At 48.5% G+C, this 24,356-nt stretch overlaps 1 protein-coding gene across 5 annotated transcripts; it reads left to right on the top strand.

The window, feature by feature from the left end:
• Positions 1-10: 10 nt before the first annotated feature.
• On the top strand, positions 11-24,214 carry lpin2 (lipin 2). 5 transcript variants are annotated; one of them, XM_056596528.1, is made up of 21 exons: positions 2,129-2,891; positions 4,933-5,133; positions 9,198-9,293; positions 9,915-10,330; positions 10,452-10,559; positions 10,667-10,787; positions 10,889-11,300; positions 11,435-11,534; positions 11,763-11,950; positions 12,443-12,536; positions 12,651-12,720; positions 12,842-12,934; positions 13,368-13,456; positions 13,855-14,005; positions 14,949-15,097; positions 17,131-17,217; positions 17,465-17,617; positions 19,122-19,236; positions 20,135-20,238; positions 21,149-21,295; positions 21,811-24,214. In XM_056596528.1, exons 1-20 carry the CDS (start codon positions 2,658-2,660, stop codon positions 21,291-21,293), a joined length of 3,126 nt encoding a protein of 1,041 aa, XP_056452503.1. In that variant the 5' UTR covers positions 2,129-2,657; the 3' UTR covers positions 21,294-21,295; positions 21,811-24,214. The 5 variants fall into 5 exon arrangements, with proteins under 5 accessions (XP_056452506.1, XP_056452507.1, XP_056452503.1 ...); XM_056596531.1 differs by lacking the exons at positions 2,129-2,891; positions 21,811-24,214 and adding an exon at positions 11-524 and having other exon boundaries at positions 21,149-21,405; XM_056596532.1 differs by lacking the exons at positions 2,129-2,891; positions 21,811-24,214 and adding an exon at positions 11-263 and having other exon boundaries at positions 21,149-21,405.
• Positions 24,215-24,356: the final 142 nt, after the last annotated feature.

The raw sequence follows: 24,356 nt of genomic DNA on the forward strand, positions 1-24,356 counted from the left end.
TCTTAAGTGAGGTATGCATAATCTGCACGCAGCACACCGCCCTTGATACGGATAAAGTAAAGTTGAACAATACAGTGGTGTGAAGCCACTGCGGGGCTCCCTGTGCCACTCTACCACCACCACCACCACCAGCGCATCCAGCCGCCACACCAGTCATTTTATGGTCCAGGGGCAGGACACGTCGGGAGGTTTCAAAAACATGGGGACGGACTGAAGAGTCACACATCTCGAATTAATCTTCGATATATCTCGAACGTCGACAGGTAAGGTGATACAACATTACGCCGAGCGATGCTGTTTGTGCTTATCTTGGTCCTAGACTCGGTAGTAATGACGTTAGCTTGAGCTAGCAGCCAGGGCTGGCTAGCATGCCTTGTGATGATTAAGCCATCCTGCTATGGGGCTTGGCGGACTATAAAGCCGTTAACGTGGGGTATTTCCTCACAGTCTGAAGCGGTTCTGTTATTAGTGGACTTCAATAGGACCATCTACGTACTGGAAGCTGTGGTATACATCGGCTCATGGTAACGGGTGTTATTCGACTGGTAATGAAAATAGGCTATGTGTGTTAGCCGGGTCCATTCATAGTCGTCGACCCAATTCGAACGCTGAACAGAAGTCACTTGGTGGACCCAGGCTCGTATTACCCTCGTACTTTATAGATAGTCCTCTGGTCTGTCCACACACAATGTGTGTGTGTTGTCTGTCTGTGTGTCTGTGGGTTTGTATGTGTCAGTATGTATTGTCAATAATCGATTGCCCAGGTGATTTGCAGTCTACCTGCATTCTTTCATTATGGGAAGAATGCCCCTTAAATATTCTGTAGTTTATTACATTTTTCATGACATGTTTATATTGTTCCTGAGGCAACGTCCTTTTGATAACCGTTATGTTGTCACCGACCTCACCTGTTCAGTGTGACTAACCTGTCATAACACGTTTGAGCCACCCTAACCTTAAGTAAAGTGACATGTATCTCAGCGCAATAAAAAAGTTACAAGGATTCTTGGCCCAGAACACTTGGCTCTACTCTACATTCATCTTTCAAAACAATCACATATGTTATATTTGTTGATCTTCCCTTTCCTTCAGTGGTTTTCGGTTTCTTTATTTTGGTGTACAGAGGTGACTCCAGAGTTGTGCAAATATTTAGTGCTTCTGCACACTTTCTAACATAAGCTCAGCTTTGTAAGGTAATGGATTCTGTTTCTCAATTTACTGCCTCTTGTTGATCAATTCTGCCATTTGAGCCTAATTTATGTTTTATTTATTTGACAGTTGTTTTCATTGGCCATTAATTCAAAACTCTGTAATGCACTGCACCAACTTTATGTTGTTGTTATCTGACGAGATAATGTAACTGACAATATTGAGGTCAACAAAAACTCAAGTAATTGTAAATAATGGCTTTATAATTTCGCTCTTGTATGTGTTTTATAGTTATTATATAATAGTGTGTAGATTTGATGTAATGAAATTGTCAGAACAAAATATTTTTTAATGAACCCATATTCTTGGCGTCATCTACGAATATTAAATGTGAAAGCCATTAATGAAGAACTTCCACTGTTACGTTATTTTAAGCAATAGAATAGTTTTATGTTTTGGCCAAAATATTCTCTACATTTTCAAATATGTTATTATGACCTTAGCAGTTGTATAGGTTGTTTTCCATTTCTCCTAATTGAATCTGTCCATGTTGACACAGATTCTGGTGTTTTTGGCATATCGTTCAAAGTAACAGGAATATAGTTCAGTCATTGCTTTAGGCAAGTAAGTATGCTTAAATGGCGAAGAAGGGAACATAGTAGGCAGTTAACTATATGTTCTTGTTTCAGACATGCCCTACAGCTACTGGCCATGTTTCCGATTAGAATAAACATGTTCAACCGGGTTCGACGCTGTGTGTGTGCTCGCTGATTTTGAGATATGGCCACTTATAGAAAGCCAATAGTGTGCATTGTTGATCCATGGCGTTTTTCTCGGATCTAAATAAGACCTGTGAAGCTTTGAGCCACATTTCCAATTGAATCACTTGCTGTGAACCTCATGCCTAAATGCTATCGGCATAATGTTCAGATATCCATTTTTCAGTCGTTGTTAAGAACGTTGAATACTTAGTTCTTAACTACCGGTATATGATCACATGTGTGGCTGATGGGACTTGAGAGCTCCGCAGAAAAGTATGAGAATAACAATGAACAAGTCAAAGTCTTTAGCCAGTCTGGAGGTTGTTGTTTGTTGGCTCTGTGGCAGATGACATCCATCGTAATAAATCATTCCACAGGAACGAGTCAACAGAGTTCAGTACACACGTGAGTGACCACTTGCGGATGACTGGCCTTATCAGCCAGAAAAACCTGGTGCAGTGGCACGCCACAGGAATCTGCTCGCCATCTTATCAGCCTTTTACCAAGAAAGTCAAAAGACGAAACCCGATTGGTGTGGAAGCCTTGTCTTTTTATGCTGATTGGTCGGGGGTCACTGAGTGGCAGGCCCATCACATGACATCCACCCCTGCAGTGGACCAGTGGGTGGGAAAAAGACTCTAAAACAATAATGTTACACAATAACCCCAGCTGCTCCAGCAGCAACATGGTCGCCCCAGTGTTTACAATCAGGAGGGTTAATTTTCAAACAGTGTCGATGATAAGAGTATGGCCTCATTATCGGCGTCCTCTCCATGGGAGAACCACGCGGCTCCGCCGATGGAGTATCCTAAGCCGGGCCAGGTAGAGGTGACCTCACCGTCCGCCAACGCCGCCACGCTGGCAGTGACGGTGCTGAGGAAGAGGCTCCCGCACTGGGGCGACTTTGAGCTCTCGGTGGGGGGGCGCACTGGCACCAGTGTGTCTGATGGGTCCTCCTCTCTGAGGGCCACCTGGTTCTGGGTGAGTCTGGAATCAACAGGTTTTTGTTGCCTGTGCCGGCTCCTTTGAGGCCAGAGGGTCAGTGTGGCCGCGCGCATTGGTCCCTAATTGGTTAGGGTTTTTTCTAAAGGATTTAATCACTATTGATCCACGTGAGCGAGGACACTTTTTAAGGCGGTTTTCTGGCTCAAGTGGTTGCTCTCCAGATGGACGCGATGCTTGGGTTCCTGAATAGCATATGGGATTTGGATCTTGGATTAGTGGGGTTGTAGTCGTACAATGCCTGTAAAGCCTTGTTTTTCCCTGCAGCTTTTTAGTGTATTAAAGTATGTTGCTCACTTATTGCTTTCTTATTGTCTTTCATAACAGCAGTGCCGTGACTTAAATGTTCCATATATGAACTGTCATAAATCAAGGCACGCACAAATCTAGGTGTATCTGTGTCCTAAAAAATGATTACATGTTTCAAGTAGCGATGAATGAAATACGAGTGAAAGGGAAACCCTTTGGTCTTTCATCTACTATCACTCTGGAATGTTGATTAGGGTATCAGTATTCCATGACTCGACCGATTACAACCCGATATTATTCCGATGCCATGGAGTTCAGTGGCCCCAGTCCAGTCACTAACAGGGCTGGTTTGAATCCCTAACTCTTGGGGCCAATTTAGGTGATACTGGTGCCACATTTTCTCCCCTCGTTTTTCCCCGGACATGGAGGTCTCGTTCCCATTGGTCTGTTTGAACATAGCAATCGGAGAGAAAAAAAACTCTGGCATAATAGGCTTTCCCCTTCATCCTCCGAGTTGTGCTCGACTTAAGTCTACCGTGGTGTTTAGATTGGGGCGGCGGTATGTTGTGGAGGGGGAAAAAAAACCACTGTACTCAGTGGTGTTTACTTGAAGACTGTGTCGGAGGCATTTCCTTTTGTGAAGCTGTTTTTCCAGTGTCTAGCTATGTCCACGTCGGAGCTCCTTAACATGAAGGGCTGCCATTTGCTGACAGATGCTCCGTGTTGTATAGGCTTTGCTCTCCCGGGACACTCCCACACACAATCCCTTTTCCCTGTCTCAGAGGGAGTGGGTGTTGGTTTTAGATTTTTGGTGAACATTTTTCGTTTTCATTACGCCATTGAATGCGTGCTGTGAAATGTGAATGCTGCTTGTATTAGGCCAAACACATTATCTAGAATAGATCTGGAACCCACATTCAGAGAATCAAGCCTTTCAGTTACATAAACCCAGCAGGGTTCAGTGGGTGATTCTATGTTTGCAAGGCAAAAAAAAATAGACCGTGGCCCTCAATCAACCCACAAACATTAGTTGCTTTTCTAACTTGGCAGTGTTACTTTCATGTTTCGTGCGCCCATGAAGCTAAAGTGATGTCATGGTGTGTTGCTACATTTATGTAGGATTATTCTAGTCTCTTTGACTGGATGGACAATGCATTGTTTATGAATGGGGTTTCCCTCCTCCCCCCCCCCCCCCCCCCCCCACCCCCCCTTGTTTCCTGCTACATTGCAAACGAGACAGACATTTGTTTGGGACTACATGTTTTCGGGTTACAGTATAGATACATTTGCCAGAGTAGATTAGAGAATTGCAGCTTCCTGCATTATTCTGTTGTTGTTTGCTGACTAACCCCGAACGTGATGTGCGGCCTGTGGCACTGGAGACTTGTTGCGTTGTCTTTACCGTCCTCCAACAGCTGCTCTGTAGTGCTGACACCACGTTGTAAGGGTGACCAGCTGCCTAGAGTGCACGTCATCAGGAACAGGAACACTGAAGACGCCAAGAGAACAACCATAGATGATACAGTCAAATATTGTTATCTTTACAAACAATGGTATCTTCCGGGGAAGAAAAAAAAAAAAGGGAGTAAATTGAATGAACAAAATCAGAAAGGGTAAATTATTTCCACAAACTGTTTTGCAGTGAAAAAGAAACCAAGCTGTTCCTTCAACGTCTTTTGTTTTTAGTGCCCTGGCTCACCTTTGAACCTTGACCCTCGGCCTGTGTCTCCCCTTGACCCTCCTCCCCTCTCTCCATCTGTGCTGTGTGCAGACCAACACCATGAACTACGTGGGCCAGCTGGCGGGCCAGGTGCTGGTCACGGTCAAGGAGCTGTACAAGGGCATCAACCAGGCCACACTGTCGGGCTGCATCGACGTGGTGGTGGTGCGGCAGCGCGACGGCACCTACCAGTGCTCCCCCTTCCACGTGCGCTTCGGCAAGCTGGGGGTGATGCGCTCCAAAGAGAAAGTGGTGAGCTCGAAGGAGACCGTGGGATGTGACACACACACACACACACACACACACACACACACACACACACACACACACACACACACACACACACACACACACACACACACACACACACACACACACACACACACACACACACACACTATCTCACTCTGTTTTCAAAAGGCCTCAGAGACCCTCCAAACACATTGAGTTATGTACTAAATAAAGTACAAGTGCAAGTACTTACATTTGGGTACGTTGCCGATGCCAAGTACCGATATGAGTACTTGATAATACCATTACAGTTTTGAGAGCTAGTGAACCCACTGTTTCAGCGGCAATGCAAACCCTGAGAGTTCTCTGAAAGAGGGGGCCAGGTTATTGCCATGGTTACTGCAACTTTAAGATACTTTTTTATTACCGTTGTTTCGTATGAGCTTAAATAAGCTCATACGCTTATTATATATACAATAACTGTTGTATATATTAGTGCACCACAAACACAATAACGGGTATTGAATAAATCAGGGCTCAGAAGGAGCTTCACCATCCACACTCACCATAGTGGTATACAATATGTTTCCCAAAAGGACAACTTTCTCTCGGGACGTCGCATTCGATTGCTGCCCAGACAGAGCTCCACACAAACCGCACCACCAATGCACGTTTTTCACTAAATTGGGGACTTATTTCAGTAACAGTGATGAAATGGCATAGAATACGTTGTTGACATTCATGTAGGACAAATTTCCAGGTTACAAAAAAACTTTTGGGTTCACCCATGACCATGCATCGTTTTTCTCTTCAAACCCCAAGCTATTGGATGGTTGTATAGGACAAGCTTTACGAGTACATGACCAGTGAGTACTGTATCGGTGCATCCCTACTACGTTTCATAAGCAAACACAGTAAATACATACTGGTTTGTTTGCCATGAGTCAGTCAGATTGTCATTGCAGTGAGGCTGAACTGCGATGGTCATCGTCGTTTAGACTTCAACTCTGCTTGTACAATGCTTAGAGACTGCTACACTGAGCTCATGTCAAATAACGCAATGCAAACAGACACGCACATGCACAGATGCACGGACGCATGCGCAGTGCGCACACACAGTCTTTGACGTCAAACAACAGATGCCAGCCAAAATTGTGCACGCAGCAATGTGACTTTGTGTTTATCTGTAAACAGCAGTCAGTTATCAGCCCCCTGCTCTCCAACTTATCCCTGGTCAGCACCACAACATGCCGGTCCAGCCCTGGCACTGTTTGCAGTGTTCTAGTGGGCTATAAAAAGCATCTCTCTGAATCCCTTTCTCTGCTCCATGTCTCAGGGTACTGAGGGCGTTCGTGAATGAGTCCACGCGTTCAGTTATGAATAAAGCATTTTTCTTATTACTTATAAATGCTTGAAGGAAGCCCACAGAGACAAGCTACAGTTGATGCCAATTTGAATGAAGCCAATGAATAAGGGGAATAAAAAGCGGATGCATGCATAAAGGGTACATTGCAGGGGTCTACAGCCACAGTGCTTCGTGCTTGGCTCGTTTGCGTCCGAATGGCTTCTGACTTGAGCCAGAATGGCCATCCGACATTGGACCACATGCGATACCCATCCCAAGCCTGGTTAGGACAAACCAGCTTTGAGGCCGGCCAGGGTGTAACTCAAGCTATAAATCAACAGGGAAGTGGTTTTCAATGAAAACACCATTTGAATAGCGATAGGGTTGAATGATGCAGTGGCTCTGTAAAGAAAATATTAGAAGAGTGCTTTAGTGTTTGTGCGTGCATATTTTAAATACCTATCTGTTCAGTTTTGCAGCCTGTAGCCATTCCAGACTAAGTGTTTGAACTCGTTTCGTTAGAAGGCTACAGGTTGAAGACAATAGTTTAGACAGCTGAGGTACGACAGACACTAGCCATGAAAAGAGCGCTCAGTAGGAAAACGTGGCATCTAGAGTGGTTGGAATTCTTCATACCAGCCTGCAGGTTGAGGGACATTCATTATGGTCAACAAGGAGGCCATTTGAGGCAATTTCCAAGAGCTCTAAAAATAAATTGTGTTGAGATTCTTGGCCATGGTAACGCTTTATTTTGTCTTATTTTGGAGATGAATGAATGGCTAGTAATTGGGGCGTCTTACTGTTGACCTATACATTATGTTTGTTTAAACAAAGTGCTCAATCCGTCACTGATAGTGATGATTGAACTGTGTAAATAACGTCACGGTTTGCCCGATAACACCTCGAAAACGTGTGTCAGAACACACCATAGTAAATATGCACATGTATAACTATTTATCCATTGACATGTGGACACATTCCTCCTCTCTCCGTAATGCATCAGATGGAACGGAGACACAAGTCAGCAGGGTGCTTTCAGATGTGTGGGGCTGGTCACTGCTCTATCGGTTTCCCAGAATGCTGATAGAGGGAGGGGGGGGGGGTCAGAGGAATGAATGAGGTGGTTCCTATGGCAACGCGTTCATGCACGTTCAGAATGAGGTGGGCCTGGGAAGACGAAAGGGAGCAGTTTTGCATTGCAAATCTCCATGACTCACCTGCCTATGGCTGCTCGGGTTAACGTGAGGTGGTGTTGTCTGGGAAGGTCTGTGGGGGAACATGGGTTTGAGATTAACCCTAATTATCCACACCTTTTTTTCGAAGGTTTACTGAGCCTTTCCAGTCTTTTTGGACTTGTGTCCTGCCCCGGGCGATGCCATTAATGTTCCCAGTTGAACGACTGGTTTACAGATTCCCAGGCATTCATGTTGTTCAGCGGAGTTGACCTCTCAGTCAAACTCCTCAAACTGTGTGCAGTCTGGCATCCTTTCTGTTAAACCCAGAAGGCATGAAACGCCTTTCGACGCTATAATAAAGGAAAAGATAATCTTTTTGTCCCGGGGAATATATTCAAACCCACATTGCAATATTGATATGGCAGAGAGTTCAAATCCTATCACCGGCCTATTGCGTATTTAACATTTTTATTCGAACAATAGTTTGGATTAGTTCTGTGGCGAAGAACAAGGAAGAAGGGCTGCATGATTCTCGCTGCTCGTTATAATGATTAGGCAGAAACCCCTCCACTGTGATTCTTATCCACACATCGTGCCTGGCAGATCTGGGAACCAGCCTGAAACTGTGAGTGTGAATCCGCCCTGTCAAGGGTTGAGGAGGAGTTCAGGGGGGCCAATGGGCCAGAGCCAGCGCTGGGTCATTCATTCTCTGCCATTATCCGCATGCATTGAAATTCCAAGTCATCGCCCTGGCGCACACAAATGGAGACGGCCCGCCCCGATGGTAATCATGAAGTCACTCCTCTGGGGCCCCGTGGGGAAACCACACTCGACGTAGAGCGATCCTGCACCTGACGGGGCATGAATAATCCTCCCACCTGGCACACGCACAACTACCCCAGAGCCACCGGCGGCTGAGGCCTGCTTCTGAAGGGACTCCTCCTAATGGCCTGCTCAGAGAGCTCCAGAGGCTAATTGGCTCTTCTTCACTCTCTCTCGCTCGACGTCTCTCGCCACCAGACTCTGACCTGCTTGCCTCAGCCTCTGCGGTGTCATGTATCTGTGAATGGCCGCAGCTCTAACCGGGTTGTCTCCTGTCTCCTGGCAGTCCTGAGCCGGCCCCGGTTCACTGGTGTGCTTAAGCAAACATGAGCCCGGTGGGCCCGGCGATAATTGGGTTTAGTAGGGCCTCGAGGGGGGGAGGGGGGGGTGGCGGTGGTTGGGGTTGTTACAGGCAGACACAGTCAGACACAGTCTACGTGGCCTGGAAATAACACAGCTCTGTTTGTAGAACATGGTCTGCATGCTGCCCTGTCGGGGTGTCATTCACTTATATAATATGTGGAGTGGTTCCTGGATGTTTCACAAAATATGTTTTGAAATTGTTTTTGTGTTGGCTTCTTACTGGCTGTTTTTGCTTTCCTTTTCTTATGTGGTTTATTTGTTCCGATTATTATTCACTTAGCGTACTTTCTTAGCCTTTCTTGGAGAACTTGATGCTGGTTTCGTGAAGGAGCATGGCTGCTGTCTGTTAGAGCTGGCTAACCCCTGTGTGATGGTCTCAGATCGACATTGAAATCAACGGGGAGCCGGTGGAGCTGCACATGAAGCTGGGGGACAACGGCGAGGCCTTCTTCGTCCAGGAGACGGAGCAGCTCAACGTGAGTGTGTTCACCGGCCGTACATGATGGCCGGGGCTCGGGCGACGATTCATTATGATGTGGTCTATCAGAAGCACTGCATTATGGGGATATTGATGGTGTCAAATGTTGTTTTGCATGATTAATTATTCACGTCATATCTATTGCGATATGGAGATATTAAAGCTGCTGTAGGTAAGACTCTGGATCGATGAAGAGAGAGCAGGAAATAACAGAGTTTTAACCCTCGAAACGCTCCCTGTTCCCTTCCTCGCTACGTTTCTCCGCCATTGACTTGATGAAATCAGGGAGGAGATGCCCTGATTTCATCACGGTAGATTGCCAGAAGAAGTCTAAAACCTCAATACCTTGATTCAAGGTATTCAGGTTTTAGACTTCTTCTGTCTCTCAAGGTCCTTGAGAGACAGGCGCGGTCAACTTGAAACGACATTCCCCGACGCGCCCTGCACTCACAGATAACTGACAGAAGTTTGTCATTTCTAACCAATGACAATCCAATAATAGCTCTTCCACCTTACCGGCAGCAGCCTATACCATTCGCGGTGGATAGCTAGGAGCAGTTGTAGTAGTCGTCGTAGTGAGAAGGGCGAGTCAGAACGCCTGTCTCCTGGGCCCCATCAGCAGATCGTGCCGGCCCACCTGGTCACGTCCCCCATCCCCACGGAGGGCCACCTGATCTGGATCAACGAGGTGGAGCGCCGGGCGGCCCAGCAGCAGCAGCACCTGGAGGACGACCCCGCCGACCCCGAGGACGCCCCCGAGCCCCACCACCCCACCAGCACCTCGGGCACCACCAAGAAGAAGAAGAGGAGGAGGAAAAAGCACAAGGGAGACCCCCGCCGCGAGGAGCTGACTCCGCCCATGGCCCTCGTCTCGGCTAACGCTGCTAACGCTGCTGCTAACGCTGCTGCTAACGCTGCTGCTAACGTCCCCGCTCCGGCTCCTGCTGCTACGACCTCCAGCGGTCAGACTGAGGAGATCTTTGAGATGGAGCTGAGCTCGGACGAAGAGACGGCTGTTCTGACCCACGCCTCCAGGTAGGTGTCTGAGCCTGGCTTCTGTTGTTCCTGAAACCAGTGATACGCAGATTCATGGAATGGGCTATTAATGGTATTATTATATTCGTACAAACTTAATGTATGTTTACGATTTTGTTAGGTCGCCATCGATGACCACGATGCGGGACATCGACCCCAAGTTGCCTGCAGCCAGACACAACCTAGACAGCTACCCCTTCTCCGACGGAGACTGGTCCAACGCAGACGGGTATTGAATCAATTGATCTCCCCCTGGTCGACTCAAACGTGTCAGGTGTTACCCATCATGCTTCATGGCGTGTCTTTGTCTGACTCCCCCCCCCCCTCCACCCACAGGCTGTCGCAGGCTTTTTCCCCCAAGAGCGACTCTGAGCTCCTGGTGAAGTCGTCGGTGAGCATGCTCCGTGCCGAGTCCCACATGCAGTGGACCTGGGGAGAGTTCCCTGAAGCCACCAGGGTAAGAACCCCCCCACCTAATCCTCTCTAAAAGCAAGTGAATCCTCAATGAGCATCTCAAACCTTGGCCGACTCGAATGACCTCCTGCTCGCTCCGTCCAGGCGCCCAAGAAGGAGCGGTACGAGCTCCCCAAAACGGTGACCATCACGCCGTCTGAGAGCACCCACTTCCGGGTCATCCTCAGCTCCGAGGCGATGCAGAGCGAGTTGGAGCCGGGGCCCCCCAAGATGATCGCCAGTGGCATCGGCGGCGGCTGCGGCGACCGGCCCGCCTGCGCCATCATCAAGCCCCAGCCGCGCACCCCCACGAGCGCCGCCGTCGGGCCCGTCGTGCGCTCCCCCACCCCGGTCGACGTGCAGCCCCCCCTGACGCCCACGGAGCCCCTGGAGGCCCTGCCCCCCGGCGTGACCACGTCCACCCCCATCAACGTCTCGGGCAGCCCGGGCATGGCCCAGATGGCAGGAGACGCGGGGGATGCGAGCTCAAAGTGTGACTCGCCTTCCAAGAAGAAAGGCAAGGCTTTGTGGTTCTTCCTGCTCCGATTTCTGAGCTCTTTTTAGGGGTTGTTGTTGTTGTTGTTGTTGTTGTTGTTGTTGTTGTTGTGGTTGTTATTTACCCCGGTTTATTGATTCTCTGGTCTCCTGAAGGCGTCCCTAAGAGGAGCCAGCACCAGGGCCCTGAAGATATCTACCTAGACGACCTGTGCGTACTTGATCCGGACGTGGCTGCACGCTATTTCCCTAAAAGGTTTGTCTTCCATCCTTCCAGCCTTCCTTAATTCCTTCCAACCTTAGCAATATTAATTAGTTGTCTTGAAAGGCCCTAGCTTAATTATTATTATCTTTACTGTACCGACAGCGGTATACTGTTGTTTCTCTTTCTTCTGACCAATGTGCTTTATTGTAAGTTGCTTTGGATAAAAGCGTCATAATGCCCTCAATGTTAATCTGAACACGGTCCACGGTTGTGTTGCAGTGAGGCGGAGGCAGCCACCAAGCACTGGATGGACTCCGAGATGGGCTCGGGCTCCCAGTCCCCCCAGTCGGTGGGCAGCGCCGCCGCCGACAGCGGCACCGAGTGCCTCTCCGACTCGGCCGGCGACCTCCCGGACGTCACCCTGTCCCTGTGCGGAGGCCTGAGCGAGAACGCCGAGATATCCAAAGGTATGGGCATATATCCAAGATATCAAATGATGGTCAGTGGCAATCAGCGATCAATGCCTTAGACAGACCTTTTTGTGCCTTCATGGACCAGACAATTACAGCACAGTGGGTTGAAGAAGACAGGAAATAACCTATAGCATAGGTGGTATTCAAACCACGGTCGCTATGCGGTCTACGTGGTTGAGGCACCAGCAGGATGAGCCACTGAGCCGCCCCATTCATCAAACATTAAATCAAAGTCCAATAAACATATTAATTAAGAAACCCAGCGACCCGACCGCTGCGTTGCTGGGAAACACAGCCTTGTTTGGTTGAGGCTGTTTATGTTGCTTGTTTTTCGAGAAGGAGGCTTTATTGCGACCCACTGAAAGTTCACCGTATCACTAATAAAGGTTAATGACTAGCCCTGTTTCCACGGTTACGCTATCGCCCTTATTATCCATTAATGTGTAACGAATGCTTTTCCCTCCCAATGTTTTTTTCTCCCCCCAGAAAAATTCATGGAGCATATCATCACGTATCAGGAGTTTGCTGAGAGTCCAGCCATCATCGACAACCCTAACCTGGTCGTGAAGATCGCCAATAGGTCCGACCATGCCCCCTTTGCTTATGGATGAAACGCAAATACTTGTTTCAGTTGAGGCTGTTAGCCTTTTTTGATTTAAATCATTAAATAAAAACTATTTTTGTGTTCTTCTAGATATTACAACTGGACGCTTGCTGCACCACTGATCCTAAGCATGCAAGCATTTCAGAAGAATTTGCCAAAGGTAAAGAGGAGTAGCCCCTCTGTCCTTGTGTCTGCTGTGATGTGATTCTACATTAGCCATTTTGAGCCCCCTCTGAGGGGCCGCTGACAGGCATAACGCATCACGTCCCCTGTGTCCCCAGGCGACCGAGGAGGCCTGGGTGAAGGAGAAGATGCCAAAGAAGTCAGGCCGCTGGTGGTTCTGGAGGAAGAGGGCCGACAGCACCGTCAAGCAGGTACGATGCCCGCGTCAGAGGCGTGCCCCGCTGTCACAGGCATCCAGGGTCCAGGATTTACTTTAGATCCCAACCCTGAATTGTTTTACCTGCCAAATTGTAAAATCGTTCAGCTATTGGCTGTTGGCAGGTGTTGGTTTTGGAACGAATCAGAAAGCACAGAAACACATGGAGAAACTTTATGCCAATTCGTCAATAAGAACTGGTTGATCCAGTAAGCAAACAAACAACCAGCCAACACATATTGGAAGGGTTCCTAAAGAGGAGCATAATCAGGGTTTTCATCCAGGTATTTCCCCAGGCATCCAAGGTATACACTTTAAGCAAAGAATGAATGAATTATACATTATATATTTCTGTGTGTATTTTCGCAGTCCTTGATCCGGTACTGTATCCATATGTATTAATTCCCTGTCTCCTCGCTCTCTGGCAGTCTGAGGCCAAGCTGGAGTCCAAGGAGGAGTCCCAGATGGAGGGGGAGGACCGGCCCTCCCTGTCCCAGGAGCAGAAGCTGGCCATGCAGTGAGTCACACGACGGGTTCACTGACCGGCTCACCCACTCTGACCGCTGGGTTTACCATAAACGCCTCAATGAGTCAAGTGCTTTAGGAGCCAGGATGATTGTTGTGTTCTTACACGGTTTTACAGCACTCTGGATATACAGTCTGCGGTTGTATACTGTAGCTGATAAGATAGTGGGTTGTTTTCGGTGAACAAATAAACGTCACATGCTCTGTATCTTCACATGTATCTATTTGCTTTAGTTAAGTGGGCTATGTTTAAAACAGCCTTTTTGCTGCAGTGTTAGAAACGGAGCATTCATACACACAACTTAGCAACGATGTCAAAAAAAACGAGCTACATCTTCCTCGCTCACCCTGACGACGCAGTGTCCCTCTCATTTGGCGTGCCCCCCACAGGCCCAAAGCCGGGGACTCGTCCAGTGACGAGGAGTCCAAGGAGGTGAGCGCCGCCTCCTGCCCAGAGAGGCTGCAGGGTCAGGGGGAGGCCCACGTGCACCCCAGCCCCCACGCCTACCGCAAGTCCCTACGCCTCTCCTCCAGCCAGATCGTAAGGACCCCCCCCTCCCGTGTGTGTGTGTGTGTGTGTGTGTGTGTGTGTGTGTGTGTGTGTGTGTGTGTGTGTGTGTGTGTGTGTGTGTGTGTGTGTGTGTGTGTGTGTGTGTGTGTGTGTGTGAGATATTCAGCCCCTGACTTCTGGCAGTATTTCAAATGAGCACAGTGCTGGTCTCTAGTATTGTACAAGGTAGGTTGGAGTTTAAAACAAAGCAGTTTTTTTGCAATTTAGCCTCATTGCAATGACCATTTGACTCTAGAGAATCAGACCGGTTAGTTTGTTAAATACACTTGCACAATTATTTATGATATACCGTATAAGAAAATGGCTTTGGAGTTTTTCGGAATTTAATTTATTTTGTCTCTACATGACATCCTTCTCCACAACCCTTTGGCCTGTTAGTGGAACCTTGTATTAGTTAGTCTCTGCTGCTGTGGAACATTGGCGTAGAACTGGAAAGACCAGAATAGACAAGGAAATCAGACAAAATACACAGAATGACTGGATGTATTCCTGCATTGTGCTGTCAACAAACTGAGCCCTTAATTGTTGAAGACCCTTTAATGCCGGGAGCGTTAGTAGAAACCAACATTGGCTTATTTCCATAATGACTGTTTGAACAAGTTAGTCAGAGGTATTGCCCAATTTCATGTGACAAGTGTGTCAAAGAAAAAGTCCAAAAAACGCAGATCCCTGCTTCTAACCTGCTATTGATGTGTCGGAGCGCCCTCTACTGGTCAAGTCCTACGTACAGCGCGTCTACTCCCACAGCAGACTGAAGGGGGCTCCAAAGCACCGTGGATAGAACGAAAAAGAGCTCAGACTACAGAAAGTGTCTCTTTGATTTGCCCCAGGGGTGTTTTTTCGGTTTGTTTTGTGTTGCCCCGTCTCTGTTCTGATGTCCTGGGTTCCCCCCCCCCCGTTTGTGTCCCCCCAGGCCAGCCTGAAGCTGAAGGAAGGGCCCAACGACGTGACGTTCAGCATCACCACGCAGTACCAGGGCACCTGCCGCTGCGAGGGCACCATCTACCTGTGGAACTGGGACGACAAGGTCATCATCTCCGACATCGACGGCACCATCACCAAGTAGGTGCTTCGTTCGCCACGGGTCAAAACCTGAACGTGGAAACGTCCCAAAAAAAATTGATGTTTATAAAATTGTATGGGTTCATTTTCAAATCCATGAAATCTGGGTGTAATCGGGTTTTTTTTATGTTGTACACTTTGTCTTTGATTGACATCTGTAGAATCCTATACGAAGCCAGCAAAAAAATAGATGTTTATAAAATTGTATGGGTTCATTTTCAAATCCATGAAATCTGTGTGTAATCATTTTTTTTTTATGTTGTACACTTTGTCTTTGATTGACATCTGTAGAATCCTATACGAAGCCAGCAAAAAAATACACCCTTGATATACCCTATGTTCTGGGTAGAAAGAGTGATTCAAAGTATGATTGTTTTTCTGTCTTGGGTAGTTCTACAAATAAGAACCCACATTTGCGGCCTTCAGTTTAAGTCTTGAGACTTTAATATTTGCTTCTGTGTTATTTCAGGATCAGTTTTCTTCTTCTTCTTTTGGTTTAAAACACTTGAATAGCTTGGATTGCGTCATTAAGTGTGTGTGTGTAATGAAAATGATTATTTTGATCAATATGAAGATGATAACCTTCCCAAAAAAGAGCCTTCATAAGCTTGCTATTCATAACTTGGCGAGTAGGCTATGCCCGTAAAAGGAATTATTAAATCAGCATTTTAACTGGCTATCAGGTTTGACAAGCAATTTCACCAAGAGATGGAGGGACTTAGCCAGCAGGCTTGAGAACCGCAATAGCCTTGTACTTCATGATTTCTCTTATAATCTCCATGTATGCCTCATTCATAAAGTTTGAGAGATACCTTTACTTTATCAAGCTCATCTTACCAGCTTTTGAGGGCACAGAGTTGGAAAGGGAGCCTTCAAATCTTTACACCTCACCTCATCATTATCTGCATTCAGCTTATAGAGACGTATTTTGAGATGGCACTGTGGACATAACAATGTTCCATCTGAAAATCGCCCTACCCCTAAACATTAAGTTTCTTTACTTTTCCAAACCCTCTTTTATGATCTGGAACAGTGTATGAGCCGTCCTTGGCTATCGTGATGCTGACGCACTTTTGGTGTATTTTATTTGAGTAAAAGACAAAAAGGGTCCTGGTAGTCAATGACAACCAGGGAACTGGGACAACTTTCTTTCGAATGTTAAGAAGACACTGGCGGTTTAAAGTTTGGTGGGAGATGGATGGTATTGGGTCGGACGGACAGACAGATCAACAGACGGGCTGTGTGAAAGGTCTAAATCCCAGACGGCTCCACTTCCCGGAGCCGGTGTTATCTATAGCCATGCGGTTACCCATAGAAACGGCACAAGCTGTTCTGTAAATGGCCCCCGCCAGAATTAGCCCTTATTAATGCAGTCGGCAGACGACTTCTATTTTTACACATGCCTGCGCTTTTTTCAATTAGTCTGAAGACCCCAGCCAGCCTTTTTTCCTTTTTTATTGTGTTTTATTCATTTATTGTTTTGTGACGTTGTGAAGTCGATGTGTCGGTTCCTGTAACTCTCCCAGGGCTGTGCTCATAGGTGGCCCACATCAAACGGCTGATGATTGACTGGAGCTTATTATATCGCCCACTGTGTGCTTGTGTGGGTGCTGTTGTCATCACTGGAGGAGCAATGAGCACTGGGGTTTTTAATGAGTCCATTTACATTTCAGAGCAGATGGATCCCTAAGATGGGGTTAAGACAGGACAGGGTTACCTGTGTGTGTGTGTGTGTGTGTATGTGTGTGTGTGTGCGTGTGTGTGTGTGTGTGTTCTCTCTCATTATCTCAAAGAAAAGGGGTTCTCGATGTCTTGTCTCCCTTGGACAGAGCGCAGGAAGGTTTATTTTTTTTTCCACACCCACGCACATGTACACTTCAGTGCTTCTCCTGCCTCTTCTCCTGACCGTGTGTGTGTGTGTGTGTGTGTGTGTGTGTGTGTGTGTGTGTGTGTGTGTGTGTGTGTGTGTGTGTGTGTGTGTGTGTGTGTGTGTGTGTGTGTGTGTGTGTGTGTGTGTGTGTGTGTGTGTCAAGGTCTGACGTCTTTGGCCAGATTCTGCCACAGCTGGGCAAAGACTGGACCCACCAGGGCATCGCCAAGCTGTACCACTCAGTCGCAGAGTAAGAGACGGATAGACGCCGACCTTACATCCCGTCTTTTTATATCTTTCAAGATTACGTTTTTAATCCGGTCTAGGTCAAAGGTCAACCCGCCAAGTGTGGCTGTAATGTCATTTTAAACGTGTCATTTTAAACGACCAATTTGTTCGCCGACCAAATTTGAGTCAGAGATTCGTCATGGCGTCTAACAGTGGGGGGTCGTGCGTCTGTGTCTTGTTTCCTCCTCCCGTCCTGGGAACGTCTGAAGGAACGGCTACAAGTTCCTGTACTGCTCGGCGCGGGCCATCGGCATGGCGGACATGACGCGGGGGTACCTGCAGTGGGTCAACGACGAAGGCACCATCCTGCCCCGGGGCCCGCTGATGCTGTCTCCCAGCAGCCTCTTCTCTGCCTTCCACAGGTATAGCGCACGGGTTACGTTAAAGGGGGCATGTCATACCACCAGGCGTGAGTGTTTCGAGCCGTTTCAAGACGTTTTTCGAAAATCGGCCTCTTCCGACATCACAGGTGGGCGTGTCCACCTAGACGTGCGCTGACTAGATCAGTCTACCAGCCTACCCCAGTGGACTGTGGCAAATGTTGCTCATCTATCCGTCGTGCTTCTAGGTGGACACGCCCACTTGTGATGTCAAGAGACACCGATTTTTTAAACGGCTTGTGATGGCAAATCCCACTCACACCTGGTGTTATATTATGGGACCTTTCGGGGCATTTAGCAGATGCTTCAGTCCGAAGTGACTAAAAACAAACGGTTCATAAACACATTTCACGGCGGAGTCAACCATGCAAGGCGACAGACAGCCAGCTCGTCAGGAGTAGTCGGGGTACGGTGCCTTGCTCAGGAACACTTCGATACTCGAGCTAAGAGGAGCCAGGGATCAAACTAGCAACATTCTGGTTACAAGCTAACCCGCTCCACCTCCTGAGCTAAGCCGACCCCAATGCGACACAAATGCACGCACACACTCACGACCTCAGCACTGTCCAACGCTGAATGAAATCCTTGTTCCTCCCAGACTTCTGCCGACATAACTTTTAGGATTGTGTCTTTTTAAACAAGCACGCACGCATCAAAAACACGCACACAGTCTGGCCTCGGCACTGTCGGACTGAATAAAATCATTGTTCATCCCTGACTGCTGCGAAATAAACTTCAAGGATTGTGTCTTTTCACACACACACACACACACACACACACACACACACACACACACACACACACACACACACACACACACACACACACACACACACACACACACACACACACACACACACACACACACACACACACACACACACACACTCTCTCTGGCCTAAGCACTGTCCAACTCTGAATGAAATCATTGTTCATCCCTGCCTGCTGCGTTCCCCCTTTGAGATAACGCCTCCTCCTAGCCCCGCCCACTTCCTCCCGCCCTCGCCCTGTTCCCAGTGTACTGAGCTAGCCGCTGAAACTTGGGCTTATATTCTTACCGTCTCCCTCCCCTTCCTTCTCCTCCCCGGGCCACTCCACTGCCTTCAGTCTTAAACCCCTCATAAATCTCCCATCTGTATTCAGGATACCCTTTCCTCACTTATGTTTTGCTCGTCCGCCGAAGCGATTGCATTGTTATTGATTGTGTGGGAATCGCGGGCTGATGTGTTTTTGTTTTGTTTGTGTTTTTTTATCCCCCTCGATTCATAACAATGACTTTTAGAGTGTGTGTGTGTGTGTGTGTGTGTGTGTGTGTGTGTGTGTGTGTGTGTGTGTGTGTGTGTGTGTGTGTGTGTGTGTGTGTGTGTGTGTGTGTGTGTGTGTGTGTGTGTGTGTGTGTGTGTGTGTGTTCTTAACGTGCATGCGCCCCCTAGCTAGCTTATTGCAACGCCGGTCTTGATCCGTCCCCCCGTCTCTCTCCCCCAAGGGAGGTGATCGAGAAGAAGCCGGAGATCTTCAAGATCGAGTGCCTCACGGACATCAAGAACCTGTTCCTCCACAACAAGCAGCCGTTCCACGCCGCCTTCGGGAACCGGACCAACGTGAGTCCCGGGCGAGTGCCCAAGATGACGAGGATTTGGGTTGTTATTCCTATTTGGGGCTCTGCCTGTTTGTGTGTGTGTTTGTTTGTTTTCGTCCTCCTGGCGCATGTACCCGGTGTCTTGTGTTGACTGGCTCTCGGGATGCAATACACCCTGACTCTGGCTTCAGTAGAGGAGGAGGAGGAGGCCTGAGGAGGCTCAGGCAGGGGGCTCAGCCCAGACGGAGGTCATCTGTGGCGACTGGGGACCGGTCCCTGGTCGATGATAGAGTGGGGGGGGGGGGGTTGGGAAGCTTAAGCAGGCCACAGGGTGTCATTCTCAGCTGCACAAACACCCCCTACCCACCTGTCCTCCCAGCTGGGACAGCCAACAACACACGTACACATAAACACACAGATTGACAAACACACACACACAGATTGACTAACAAACACACAGAATGACTAACGAACACACACACATTGTGACACACACACCCCCACAGATACACACACACAGATTGACACACACACACACACACACACACACACACACACACACACACACACACACACACACACACACACACACACACACACACACACACACACACACACACACACACACACAAACAGATTGGCACACGCACACACACACACTGCCCGTCACTCACTCTCTTTTTCAACCAAAGAGTGACTTCCAGAAATAACAGCGTCATGCACCAACAGGAAATTGACGTCTTAATATCATTAGCGGCTTCCATCAGCGCTTGTTGTTTGTTTTGCACGCTACCGTGACTCACGCCTCCACGCCCCCCTCAACCCCCCTCCTCGCACCACCAGAGACGAACCCCCCCCCCCCCCCTCCCTCCTCCTCCCTCCTCCTCTAACCACACCCCTCTCCGTCTGGCCCGTCCCAGGACGTCTTCGCCTACAAGGAGGTGGGGGTTCCTGTGTGCCGCATCTTCACCGTCAACCCCAAGGGGGAGCTGATCCAGGAGCAGACCCGGGGGAACAAGACCTCGTGAGTCCCCCCCTCCTCTCCCCCCCCCCCCCCCGCAAGATGTACACCCCGCGGTCACCAATCGACACAACGCACATCCTGTTGTGGTGCTGCTGGCTGTTGTTGTTGTTGTTGTTGTCTAATCTCGGGGAGCCGGCGTATTGTGGTCGTGGCTGGTGTCCTGGGCTCTGAGCCGGGGTTTTTGAAACTTGGCTGACGAGGCGTCCCTCCGGGGGGGGGCGGGGGAGGCGAGTGGCTGTTGATCCGCCGCCGCCGCGCTCGGCGCATTTCAATGGGATGTAAAGTGTCTGTGAGAGCCCTGGAAAGCGCTCCACAAATGGAATGCATTACACTTGTTGTTTTGATTATTATTGTTTCGGCCGCGCAGTCACACCTTGTGTTTGTGGTTTTCTCTCTCTGCCTCTCGCTCTCTCTCTCTCGCTCTCCCTGCCTCACTCTCTCTTCCCCCCCCCCACCTCACCTCTCTCTGTCTGTCTGTCTGTCTGTCTGTCTGTCTGTCTGTCTGTCTGTGTCTCTCTCTCTCTCTGCCTCTCTCTCTGTCTCTGTCTCTCTCTATCTCTCTCTCTGCCTCTCTCTCTCTCTCTCTGTCTCTGTCTCTCTCTCTCTCTCTCTCTCTCTCTCTCTCTCTCTCTCTCTCTCTCTCTCTCTCTCTCTCTCTCTCTCTCTCTCTCTCTCTCTCTCTCTCTCTCTCTCTCTCTCTCTCTCTCTCTCTCTCTCTCTCTCTCTCTCTCTCTCTCTCTCTCTCTCTCTCTCTCTCTCTCTCTCTCTCTCTCTCTGCCTCTCTCTCTCTCTCTGCCTCTGCCTCTCTCTGCCTCTCTCTGCCTCTCTCTGCCTCTCTCTGCCTCTCTCTCTGCCTCTCTCTCTCTCTCTCTGCCTCTCTCTCTCTCTCTCTCTGCCTCTCTCCATATAGCTACTGCCGACTGAGTGAGCTGGTGGAGCATGTTTTCCCGCTGCTGAACAAGGAGCAGAACCAAGCGTTCTCCATGCCAGAGTACAGCTCCTTCTGTTACTGGCGCCAGCCCATACCTGACATCAACCCCGACGAGCATCTCTGATCGTACGCACGCAGCCACAAACGCACACACACACAAGCACACACACACGCCAAACCCCTCACACGCACGGCGACACACGCAAAGAACCCAACGACAGCAAGTACAACACTTCTAGACTCCCCCCCCCCTTCACACCAGCTTTTCCGGTTCAAACAGAAAACGTAATGCAACGCACAAAATGCAAAGAGGTAGGAGTTCAGGAACCCCTCACTCTGTTTAAGCAATGGATATGAAGAAGTCTTCTCTTTCACTCATCTTGCTGAACACACACACACGTGTACGTTGGTACCGGACGGACGTCGAACAAACCCGAGGGAACCGGACACTGGGATACTGCCGGACACTGGGATACTGGGCGTGGCCGGGGCAGCACTGAGCCTCCACAGTTCGACTGCTGGATGCAACTGAGCCCATATGTGTGTGTGTCTCTCTCTTTCTCTCCCCCCCCCCCCCCCCCCTCTCTCTCTATCTCACGCCCCATTCTCGGACCTCCAACCCGGACTATGCATGACTCCAGATCAGAGGAGTGGGTTGGTCGTTCCGGTGCTGCTGGATGAAGCCCCCCCCCCCCCGAGTGGCACCGGGGTTCCCATGACAACGCACTTAAACGCTAGGCGTCTCCAAGGCGAGGGTCACGTTGTAGAGCGCCGCTATGTGCCGCCTGATTTAGCATCATCAGTTAGATCTGTTTCAACTCTAAACAAGGAGGAGCTGAGGGTCCTGAAGCAAATAATAAAAAAAAAAAGAATAGTTCACTAGATTTTCTGCCAGCTAACCAACAATAATGTGATCTTGCTGGTTTATTTTGTTTATCCTCCGTCTCCTCTCGAGTCGTGCTCCACGAAAGCGCTCTGAGGCTCTGGAGGAGCCCGATTGAAGTGCTGATGTTTCATGTTTGGTTGCACTCACAACCCCCCCCCCCCCCCCCCCCCCCTCTCCTCACACCTCTGCTCCTCGGTGCAAGTTTTGGGCTGAGCGACAGCTCCGGGGTCGCTAGGGAGATGACAGCACTAGGGTACGATGCTATCCAAGGCCTGGACGTAGAACTGTGTGCCGCGGGACGGGCATAACGGTCTGATAAGGAGAGATGGAGGTTGTGTGAGAGGTTTAGACTCATCGGTGTTTAGCCCGGTGTGTTAAAAGAAGACAGTTTGGATAATGTTTTTTTTGTGCGTGCGTTCACAATCTTGTTATCAACTCCCATGTCTTTGTTCCCCCCCCCCCCATTAACAATGCAGTAATTATTTATCTTAATGTTAAGTTATTAATTATTATTTTTTGTACATATTTGTTCAACAGTGCAGATTGTAAATGCGTGATTGTTTGAGTGCAGGTTAATTTAAAGACTAGCGCTAATCACCAGAGATGGCTAGCTATGGCTTAACGGTGTGTTTCCTAGCCGTTTCAATTTTAAAAAATGTCAGTGCTCTTTGTTTCCGTCTGCAGCGGTCATGGGAGGTGAGCTCCTAGAGTCCACAGAAGTTTGCCAGCAAACCCCCTTCTGTGTGTGTCGGCGAGGTTAAAGTGGGCATCGGTAACGTGTGTGTGTGTGTGTGTGTGTGTGTGTGTGTGTGTGTGTGTGTGTGTGTGTGTGTGTGTGTGTGTGTGTGTGTGTGTGTGTGTGTGTGTGTGTGTGTGTGTGTGTGTGTGTGTGTGTGTGTGTGTGAGAGAGAAATCTATGATTACTTCCGTGAGGTCATTTCAGTTTTATTTTATTTTCGAACGACCACTGGCCTTTGTCCGGCACTGGGTGTATTTGGGTGGCAGCCTTTACCCAAACTTTGTAAGAGGTTAACGCAAAACAACACACACACACACACACACCACCACCAAGCCCCGCCTTATCCGAAGCACTTTGCCTTTGCTGCACCCTCACCAACACATAGGATACCTTCAACGTTGCGCGTCTTCCGCCCACGTCTGCTTCACCCAACGATGAGGCACCAGAGAACAATGCTCTCGACGCTATATGTATACGTTTCTTTATATTTGTTTTACTTTGCGTCCTCTATCTACGCATTTGCTGAGTGTGTTTTTTGTGTAGGATATATATGACACACAGCCTATTGATGCACTGTGGCTGGTTAGTTCTTCTCTTTGGTTTAATTCATAGGAAGGCATACGGTAGACTCTATAAGCAACCGCACACCGATTCTATGGTGAATAAACATCACCAGATGTTGGCCTCGCATCTCACATGCGTCCTGTCATCAAGCAGAGTGTGGAAAGCATCGTTTTCAGCATCGTTTTCAGCATCGCCTGATTGCAGTCTGGTGTAATGAGGTTAGAATAATAATGTGCGTGTGTGTGTGTGTGTGTGTGCGCGTGCACAAGGCCAATCCGTGGCCGCCGCGATATTCAAATAGGAACCAGGTTAAGGCGCGGCGATTAGTGGGAACACTGGCATCGAGGTGTGCTGTCGGCGTGAACAGCGACTACTTGAGAGGAACATGAAGCACTTTGCGGCACTCGTGCACGCCCAGACGAGACAGCGGACGCTGGAGGTCTGGCTGTGGAATCCCAAAGGTTCAGAGCCCCACCGGTGGTATAACGGAATGGGAAAGAGAAGGAAGATCCACGCTAGGTGAGACGTTAGGGGGACTGAAGAAAAAAAAAAAAAAAAAGCACAGAAATGTACGGTGACAGCTATTCCTTCATCTAGAATTCATTTGTTCCTTGACAAGATGGGTATTTGTGTGACATGGGCATTGATTTTATTTCTTTTTTTTTTTTGCAAGACAGGCAGGATGGTTTTGGTTTGTGGAGCGTCAGATGCATGTTTGTCACAGTGGTATTCTTTTTGTTTGTGCGTTTGTTTTTGATGTATGGTGAAGTCAAATTGATCTGATAAAAATAGAGAAAAAAACAATTCCATTCTTTCTATGAAAGGGATACATCTTTGGTGGAACGTTCACAATGCATCGTGTCTCCTCCTGGTATGATATATTGTTTGATCTTACAACTGCTGTGGAAAATGCCATATGCTGAAATCTATATTTGCCTCTTGTCTTTGATGCCTTCTGTTTTTTATCTCGCATTTCTTTTCTGATATGTCATCTTTTT

This window comes from Gadus chalcogrammus, chromosome 8, assembly GCF_026213295.1.
Source record: "Gadus chalcogrammus isolate NIFS_2021 chromosome 8, NIFS_Gcha_1.0, whole genome shotgun sequence".
Taxonomy (NCBI): Eukaryota; Metazoa; Chordata; class Actinopteri; order Gadiformes; family Gadidae; genus Gadus; species Gadus chalcogrammus.